At 57.7% G+C, this 9,780-nt stretch overlaps 1 protein-coding gene across 1 annotated transcript; it reads left to right on the top strand.

Moving 5' to 3' along the window:
• On the top strand, positions 1 to 4,727 carry Sapcd2 (suppressor APC domain containing 2). Its single transcript, XM_027941564.2, has 6 exons — positions 1 to 547; positions 2,752 to 2,864; positions 3,478 to 3,624; positions 3,785 to 3,892; positions 3,973 to 4,092; positions 4,164 to 4,727. Exons 1-6 carry the CDS (start codon positions 1 to 3, stop codon positions 4,290 to 4,292), a joined length of 1,164 nt encoding a protein of 387 aa, XP_027797365.1. The 3' UTR covers positions 4,293 to 4,727.
• The last annotated feature ends 5,053 nt before the right edge of the window (positions 4,728 to 9,780 follow it).

Here is a 9,780-nt window from a genome sequence, read left to right as displayed (position 1 = left end):
ATGGCCGCGGCCGCGATGGCTCAGCGGGGCCGCGTGCCGCCCGCCGCGACTGCACCGGGCACCGAGGGGCTGCCGCGCGCCTTCCTGCAGAGCCTGCGCACCCTCTTCGACATCCTGGACGACCGGCGGCGCGGCTACGTGCACCTGCGCGAGATCGAGTCCCGCTGGCAGGGTGCTGACGCGCGCGAGCTGCCCCGCGGCGTGCTGGAGGGCCTGCGCCAGGTGGCCCCGGCCAGCGGCTATCTGACCTTTGAGCGTTTCGTGGCCGGGCTGCGCACCTCGCTGCTGACCGCTGACGGTGGCCCGCGAGACCCGACGCGCGCCTCGGGCCGGCAAGGGGACAAGCCGCCACCACCGCAGCGCCTGGTGTTTGCACCGGCGGACGAGCCTCGGACTGTCCTGGAGAGGAAGCCCCTGCCTCTGGGTGTGCGCCCTCCGCCGGCCGGCCCGGGACAGCTGGGCGGCTCTGCGGAGGCGGCGCCCTGCCCCGCAGAGCCCGAACGGCCCCTGAGTGCGGCACTGGAGCGGAGCCCCAGCACGGACGCCGGTGAGTGTGGGGCGTCCCTCAACTCCGCCTCCTAGCTCCCCAGGGCTGTGTCCGAGGCTGGAGCCCGCAAGTATCTCCCACGAGGGACGGGACGGGACACCTTGGTGGTGGACTCCAGAGCCAGGAGCGCGCCTCAGTGGGCCCCGGGGACCTAGGGGTTTGGGCATGTGCCAATGTGCTTAGGGCCTAAGGAGGCCAGCCCTTCCCCTGGCAGGAGTCGGGTGGAGCAGGACCGTGATTTGGAACACTCACTAGGAACACACCTTGTATCAAGCCTGAACCAGGCACTGGAACACCTGCCCAGCGTGAGGGAAGGTGGGCCATTTCCCATGCCTGACCCAAACCTGGGACCTCGACTTTCCGCTGCTGCTCAGGCAGAGGTGCTTCCTTGTGGAAGAGAAGGTCCCCCTAGACTGTGGTCAGAGGGTCTTTCCCAGTCTAACAGCTCAGCCCAGAGAGCTGGGCCTATTGTCCCAACCCAAGCCCGGGCAGGTGGGAGCTGCTGGAGGTTTTCCAGGAGCACCTGGCACCTGTGCAGAGAAGAACAAGGTGTGTGTGTGTGTGTGGAGGGGGGCTAAGTGTCTGGGCTGCAGCAGATGCCACAGTGGGATGCAGACTATATTCCTGGGGACTTTTAACAGGCTCCTCTCTGGCTTCCGGTCCAGCTGGCAGAGAAGGAGACCGTTGAATGGCCCCTGTCTCTTGTTCCCCAGCGCCTTCCTTGGAACAGGACCTACATTATGTCTGGGGCAGGCTGCAATAAACCTAAGGCCCCCAAACCCTCAGCCCATTCAACCTTTGTACATGCCCTTCCAGGTGCAGGCTTGGTCACTGGTGGCAGCTGCTAGTCCCTTTTGTTGCTGTCCATTGCTTTGCCAGCTTGCCAGACCTCTCCCCCTGCCTCAGGCTGATCTCCAATTCTATGACTCGTGCTTGGAGCCACAGTGGCCCTGGCCTCCCTGGTGAACTGATCCAGCAGCCCCATACCAGGCGGGGACCTCTCTGTGTACCTCATGGTCCAGCCTCCCTGTCCCTGTGGTTGGGAGGCTTCTGGGTGTAGCTGACACCAAATGCAAGGTGGATGTCATCCTGTGGCTCTGCAGTTTGAAGCCAGCCTTGGCCCTGCATGCAAGGACAGGCTCAGGGCTTGGTTATGGTCTAGCCCTGCTCTGCCCTGTGGCACTGGTTTATTTACCACACCCTCTGAAGGCCACATGGCCAGTGCACCCATCGTAGGCAGCGCTTACACTCATTACTCAGCCAGATTCTAGCTATCACCCTTTTACAGGTAAGCCAAGGCCCAGACAAGAGGCAAGCCATGCTTGATTGACAGGCTGGATTTCAGAGGACCAAATCTGGATCCCCCACCACCCTACCTTTTCAGTAAAGCTTCCCAATACCCATACAGCGTCCTAAGCCCTCAGCCCAGAGATTCAGGCTTCCTCTCTCGTGCAGAGCAGGCCCAATGTCCCAGGTTCCTCCCCAGCCCCACTTGCCAGTGCCGTCTTGCCCCTCCCCACAACATGACTGTGCCTCCCACTGCCTCACCCTGAACTGTGGCTCAGCAGCTGGGGACGTGGACCCTGAGGCCTGCCATAGACTGGGCTGGTTCTTACGCCTCTGCCCCACTCCCAGCCCAGGGCATGACCTGGGGGATGAGCCTGGTGCTGGCAACAGGGCACCCTCCTCTGCACCTAGAAGCCCCTTTCTGTAGACAGGGAGGCCTTCCAGAGACCCCCCCCCCCAAGCCCTGGTGAGCCTGAGGCACACGTGTCCGAGCTCCAGGACATCTCCCCTGAGCCCAGGACGTACCTGACTGCTGGCTGTGCGCTGTGCTTGTAAGTGTCATGGTGCCTCGTGCTGCAGTTGCTCCTGGGCAAGAGTTGATCTCCATCAAGCAGCTCCACCTGTCCCCTGCCTCAGCCCCTGCCCAGGAGGGCCCTGTGAGAGAGGGACTGAGAGAACCAGAGGCCCTGCCAGTCCACCCCTTACCCTTTACCTAGCAGCCTTTGAGACCCCCAGCTGTACTCATTATGTTCTGGGCATGGGGGAAGGTGTGGAACTGTTAGCCCTCCCCAGCAAGTGAGTGGGCTCCAGGTGGGGGTGACTGGCGGAGGACACCATGCAGGCCTGGCCCCCAGGATTCATAGTGCCTGGGTTGGCTGGGCCTGGAGTTCAGCCAGGTTTCTGCCTCCCCACCACAGGAGCAGCAGGCTGCAGAGGCCTGGAAATAGATGCAGGAGATGCTCGGCGGGCCCCACGGGCCCGAGGGGAACGTCGGAGGCACACGATCACCAATGGAGTGGACTGTGGCCTGGTGAGAGGGGCTAGGGCTCTGAGGGACTCTCCAGGCTGTCTGGGAAGTTGGGAGGCTGGGAGCCAGGGAGGGGCATGCAAGCCAGCTTCTGGGGGAATCCTGTTGGGCGCATCTGTCAGCTCCAAGAATCTCCCTACCTGGGCTTGAGTGCAGCACTGGAGGGCTGGCCAGGGCCAAGCAGAGGAGGTCATGAGGTCCTTTAGGGACATGCTGTGACAGGAAGCTTGGGCCCTGCTCTGCCCGCCCCAGGAGGCTCAATTCTGAAGGTCGGCCTATCATGCCAGGTTCCTGCTTTCTACAGAAAGAACCCTTGAGAGGGGGTGCTGGGCCAAGCCAGGGGGGAGTCTGAGAAGAGGGGCTGAATGAGAGCAGGGCCTCCACTGTGCTCCCCAGAGCAGTGGTGCAGGGCTCCCTGGGACTGGCTATGAGTATCCATCTGTGTGGTGAAGCCTGCCCACGTGCTGATGTACTCTGTGTAGGTGTGCATGTGTGATCTGCTGTGCATGCCTTAACTTACACTCCTGTGGCTTCTGGCACATTCACATAGGCATGTAGGTGTGCATGGATGTGTGTGCTCACTGGCACGTGTGTCCTGCACACACGTGTGTTGTAGCTGAAGCAGCTGAAGGAGCTGGAGCAGGAGCAGGAGGTGCTGCTGCAGGGTCTGGAAATGATGGCTCGGGGCCGCGACTGGTACTGGCAGCAGCTGCAGCGTGTGCAGGAGCGCCAGCGCCGACTGGGCCAGAGCAGAGCCAGTGTGGTGAGTGCTGGGACCGCCCCAAGGTCCCAGGGCACCCTTGGGCAGACCCCCACCAGAAACACCCTGTGCTCCCTCTAGGGTCTAAGCAGCAACTTTGGGGGACAGGAGTGCCAAATGGGGGACTCCCGTCACTTCCCAGTGCTCCCGCGCTTTTTTCCAGGACTTTGGGGCTGCAGGGAGTCCCCGCCCTCTGGGGCAGCTGCTGCCTAAGGTGCAGGAGGTAGCCCGGTGCCTGGGGGAGCTGCTGGCTGCAGCCTGTGCCAGCAGGGTGAGTGATCCCAACCTCCCCCCATTCCCTTGTCCTGGAGACTGTCCAGGGCAGGCCTGCCTGACCGTGCCCTCCCACAGGCTCTGCCCTCATCCTCGGGGCCCCCATGCCCTGCCCAGATCTCCACCTCATCCTCAGCCCCGGGCTGGCAGCAGCAGACCATCCTCATGCTGAAAGAGCAGAACCGGCTTCTCACCCAGGTGAGGTACAGGGAAGTGGGGAGTGGGGGCTGGAGGCCTAACTGGCCCTGACCACCTGCTTGCTCGCCCAGGAGGTGACTGACAAAAGTGAGCGCATCACTCAGCTGGAGCAGGAGAAGTCTGCCCTCATCAAGCAGCTATTTGAGGCCCGAGCTCTCAGCCAGCAGGACACTGGGCCTCTGGACTCCACCTTTATCTAGCCAGGCATGAATCCAGGGGGGCCTGCATTCAGCAGGACATGCATTGGCAGGATGTGCATCTAGCGAGACTGTATCTAGCCACAGCACAGCCTTGAGCCCTGTGGGCACCCCTGTGAGTCCCCTCTGGCTGAAGACCATCAGCTGGCCTGGGAAGAGCCCTTGAGCGGGAGCCTCCCTCTACTCTTGGGGTCTGGGCCTGCCCCAGGCCTGCTCTGCCAGAACACTGACACTGTTGGAGCCTTGGGGGCCACCTGGGGAGAGGCTCTGTGCACCCTACAGCCTGGAGCTGCTACTGCCACTGTCATTGGATGGTGGGGGACCCCTCCTGATGTTTATCAGGTTCCAGGCATCTCTGGGCCCAGAGGGGCACATTTACAGCTGTCCTGGTCCCTCCTGCCTGTGACTGGGGTCCTGTTTCCAGTAAAAAGTACTGGTCACACCGGGCTGCACTTCAAATAGCGGCCAGCAGAGGGCAGTGAGTGACCTGCATGTTGGTATCTGGGGTTTGTGGAGCATGGTAGGGGGTCTGGTGGTGCTTAGGGTGGGTGGGGAGATCTGGAGGCCAACCAGTAGGAGGCCTAGGGGCAGATGCAGGTTGAGGTCCCAACTGGGGACACCAAGACGGTGATTATGCTTCAGCTGGGAGCAGATGAGGGGGTTGGGGGCTGGCCTCTACATGGGACTCTGCCTGTCCCTGTTGGGGGTCCCAGAGATAGTAACCAGGGTCTAAGTCCCAGCCAAGGCTGAGAAGGAATCTGGCTGCAGCCAGAGCAGTCCTGGCAGGCTCCTGAAATGGGGTCCAGAGCTCGGTTTGCCTGCTCCCTCCCACAAACCCCAGACTCTACAAAGCACTTGGGTCCTCATCCTCTTGGCCAGGACTCCACCCCATATTGAGTCCCACAGCAACCTGGGACTTAGTTCCAGACCTTAGCCTGGCCCAGGAGTGACTGATGGTCATCAGAGTGGCTCAGGCCCCTTTCCTAGGGACGACCCTGTCCCCAGGAGGAATGTCCCAGTCAGTCCCAAGGCATGGTGTGGGCACAGCACATGCACCCCATAGGATGCAGGATCCCCAGGTCTGGATCTGCTCAGACCTCCATCCTCCCAGCTTGGCCCCAGGAAGGTGGGGCTAGGACACATCCCCTCAGCCACAGCAAAGTGAACTACTGGGCACAGGAGGTGGCTGGGACCCCCAGCCCCCATCACTCCCTGTTCAGGCACATGCCCAAAGCAACCCTGCTCAGACTGGCCTGGTGGGGTCCAGTGTGCAGTGCCATGAGAGTGAGGGGCACTGCAGCTTCATGGGTGGGGCCTGCCTGGGCCTCTGGTCCAGTGAGGGTGGGTGTGTCACGTGGCTACCCACAGAGCCTGACTCCCCTGCTGCACCTGCAAGACATCCCAGCTCACACAAGTTGGCCCAGTACCTGAACCTCCCAGGGGCCAGTTCTGAAAGGAGCCCCACATACAGGTGGACTTGCTGGGCAGTGATCACAAATCTCCCTGAGGGCCTGCCCCCCATCACACCCAAGGGATTCAGGAGGCAAGAGACGCACAGCTGGCTGGTGAGACTAGTCAGGAGACCACACAACAAGAGCACAGCTGAGGGGTAGATTGAAACAAACTGGTGACAGGTGGCAGGAGGCAAGGCCTTGGCGCTCCATGCACAGTCACAGGTACTTCCTCCAAGTGTGCAGCCTGGAATGGTCTGCCTGTGTGGCTCCAGAGGTCTAGAGGCAGAATCTAGAGGGGCCCAGTTGGCAGGGCCCGGGGGGCTGGCAGAGGCCAGTGCAGATCCTCTATGGAGCCTCAGCCCTAGCGGCCCCCAGGGTAGGTGACTGTCCTTCCTGAAGGCTGGTGCATCCTTGCGGGAGGTGAGCAGCATCGCTGGCCTATATCCACAAAGGCCAGTGGCACATATGCATGCTGCCAGATGTGACAATCACAAATGCTCGTCTGTGTCCCTGGGAGTAGGGGGACTGCTGCTTTTGAATCACTGCTCTGAAGGAAGCCAGCTGCACCAGAACCCTGCAGTTGGTCTGGAGACTGAGCCTGTGGGCACTCCACCACTGAGCCACATCCCCAGTCCCTCATTTATTTTTTATGTCTCAAGACAGGATCTAGCTAAGGTGCCCAGGCTAACCTTGAGCTTGTGATCGTCCTGCCTCAGCCTCCCCAGTCGCTGGGATTACAGGTGTGCACCATCGCACCTGTCAGAAATGAGACTCTTGAAAATATGAAAGAGCAGACTTCATGATCTCTTATTCCATAAAATTATGATCTTTTATGTTATAAAGAATACCAGGGCAGGGTGGGGTGCAGCTCAGTGGTCGAGTGCTTGGGTAGCATGAAAGAGGCCCTGGGTTTCACCCCCAGCCATGGGGGAAAATGCTGATCAAGCATGAAAAAGAATAACCAGAAATTAAAAAGCAAAGTACCGTTAGTTGGAAAGGAAAGCTCAACGGGGGACCAACATCAGACAGAAGGTCTCAGCCCTGTCAAGGGGTCTAGTGGATCGAAGAGGGAGGACAAGGAGTCATCCAGAACATGTCCCAGGGAGACAGGACAGAGAGACCAGGCCTTGGCTGACAGAGGGAGCGGGTCTTTCATGATATGGGGGCCTCCTGAGGGAGACGACAGGGTGGGGAAAGAGCAGCAGCATCAGATGAACCGGCCTAGGGCTGGAAATCATCTACAAGAACCACTTCTCAGGTCTAGGAGGCCGCTGAGAAGGCCTGAGAGAAAGCGCCCCCCCCCCCCAGGGCCAAGTTGGAAGTCCCTGACTGAGAAGCGGTCTTTAAGGAAGGGGAGCGGGGCTGGGCGCACTCAGGGTACAGCCCCTGCCTAGCATGCGCAAGGCCCCAGGTTCTACCCTAGCACCAAGAATAAATAACATTTTCAAACCAAAATTCATACTTTATGACCAGAAATTCCCTAAGGAACCTGCAGGAGAAATGTTTCAAGAAGAACCTGACACTCAAGAAGGGTCATAAACCCAGCTGGGTACTGCCACGTAGCACGTGGACATCAGACTTAGTGGCTGAAGTGACGGCGGTCGGGAGCAGCCACACAGGCCTGTCCTGACCTGGAGCTCCTGGAGGCTAAAGCAAGGGGACTGTGGGGCTCTGCCACCGGTGGCTGAGGACCCACTTTCAGGATGGCGCCCATGCATGGCCGTTGGCAGATGTCTGCTTCTGGGCTCCAAGGGGCAGCTGAGTGTTCTTACAGAGTGGCAGTCACTTCCCCAGAGGTCATGACCCAAGAGAAAGAGCCGGGAGGAAGTCACCTCTGGGGCTGAGGATGCAGCCCAGAGGTAGAGCGCTTGTCTACCATGTGCACAGCCCAGGGTTGAATGGGTTCCATCCCCAGTACCAATTTATTATTATTATGGCATAATATAGTGGTATATTATTATTATTGGTATATTATTATTATTGGTTTAAGTTTACACACACAGAAAATAAGTGCGTAGGACAAAGCCAGCCTTGTCCACTTAGCTAGATCCTGCCCCAAAATAAAAAGGGTTGGCAGTGTAAGCTCAGTGCTCCGGACTCAATCTCCAATACTACAAGAAAGGAAAAGCAAAAGAAAGAAAAGATATTCAACCAAAGGGGAAAAAATTCAGAAAACATATTGAGATGATAGAGAAGCCCTTCAGAAATCACAATTTATGTAAATGACTCAAGAGCACCGATTAAAGGATAAAGTTGTCAGATTAGATTTTTAGAAATTAAAATTAGTCTGTTTTAAGAGATACACCTGAAAGAGAATTACAACAGAAAACAAAGACACAAATTTTAGTCATATTAATGTAAAACAAAATAGGGGGTTTTTGGTTGTTTATTGTTTTGCTTTTGTTTCGTTTTTTGGTACTGGGATCGAACCCAAGGCTCTACCACTGAGCCACTGCCAGCCCCTGATTTTTATTTTATTTATTTATTTTTTGAGACAGGGTCTTGCTAAGTTACCAGGACTGGCCTCAAACTTGAGCACCTCCCGTGTCAGCCTCCTGAGTCACGGGGACTACAGGTGTGCCCCACCATGCCCAGTTTAAGGCAAGAGATGGCACTAAACATAGTGAGGGTAACTACCTAGTCATAAAAAACTAATTTTACTACTAAGATATAACAATCCTTAACCTGGGATCACCCAGTAATATAGCCACAAAATATGTAAATCACAAAGATCTGCAGCGATTTTCCCACAGAGGAACTGCAGACGGCAAACACGTGAGGAGATGTCAGCCTCACAGCCACCGGGAATGAGCAGATGCGGGCTGCGGAGATGTGCACCCCACCAGGGCGGCCCGTGAAGCCGAGTCCACACCACACCCCGGCCCTGTGCAGAGAGGCTGGCCCTCCACGTGCTGCTGGTGGGAGCTTCAAGTGGGATAGCGTTTTCAGACGGTGTGAGCACAGCCCTCAGCTGGAAGTGCTCAGAGACCAGCAGGCAGGCGGATCCAGGATGGCAGAGTGAAGTTCATGGGGCCTTGGTGGACAGAGTGTCTCGGACAGCAGCCACTTATGTGCTAGGTAGGCCAAGGTGGGCCTCCTCCCATGGGAATCTCTGTCTCAGCAACTAGTAAGACGCAATGTTACCAGGCACCGGTGGCTGCAGGGAGGCCCCACTGACCACACTAATGACCGCTTTATCCCCGGGGTTTGCAGTGCATGCCAGGGCCACCTGGCCGGCCAGATGGCAGTCACCACCAGGATGGCTGCAGTCATGTCAAGCTGGCTTCCGCCGACAGCCACTGTGGAAAGTCGTAACTGTTTTCAAAACTAAGATTGATGTGGGCACAGTGGTGCACGCCTGTGATCCCAGGGTTCAGCTGGAGGCCAGCCTGGGCAATTTAGCAAGACCCTGCCTCAAAATAGAAAATAGAAAAGTCGGGGCAGTGGCTCAGTGGTAGAGTACCCCTGGGCTCAATCCCCAGTACTCTCCCCACCAAAACCCCAACAACGAAAATCGGTTTACTGCATGATTGTTACTTTTTAAAAAATATTTATTTTGTAGAAGTAGTTGGACACAACACCTTTATTTTATTTATTTTTATGTGGTGCTGAGGATAGAACCCCAGGCTTCGCACGTGCTAGGCGAGCGCTCTACCGCTGGGCCACAACCCCAGGCCCATGATTGTTACTTTTAAGTGTCTGCTCAGCCATGCTGTGGTACCCAGACCTTCAACACCTGTGGGGACATTGCTGTGATGGTGTGTGTCAGATGTGAGTAATGTTTCAACCAGTAAACTTTGGGTAAAGCAGGTCTCCTTCCACAGAGTGGGTGGGCCTCATCCCGTTAGTTGTAGGCTCTGAGAGGGAAGCTGAGGTCCTCCTGAGAGGCAGGAGTCTAGCCTCCAGGTGGCCTTTGACGTGGAAGTTGTGCCGTGGACCCTGCTGCCCACTGAACTGCTCTGCAGACTCAGAATCAGGGATGTGATCAAGCGTGCCCCTCCCCACTGCACCCGTTTCTCTGAGGAGCTCTGACTAAT

Source organism: Marmota flaviventris, chromosome 13 (assembly GCF_047511675.1).
Source record: "Marmota flaviventris isolate mMarFla1 chromosome 13, mMarFla1.hap1, whole genome shotgun sequence".
Taxonomy (NCBI): Eukaryota; Metazoa; Chordata; class Mammalia; order Rodentia; family Sciuridae; genus Marmota; species Marmota flaviventris.
This window is presented reverse-complemented; position numbering and strand designations above follow the sequence as displayed.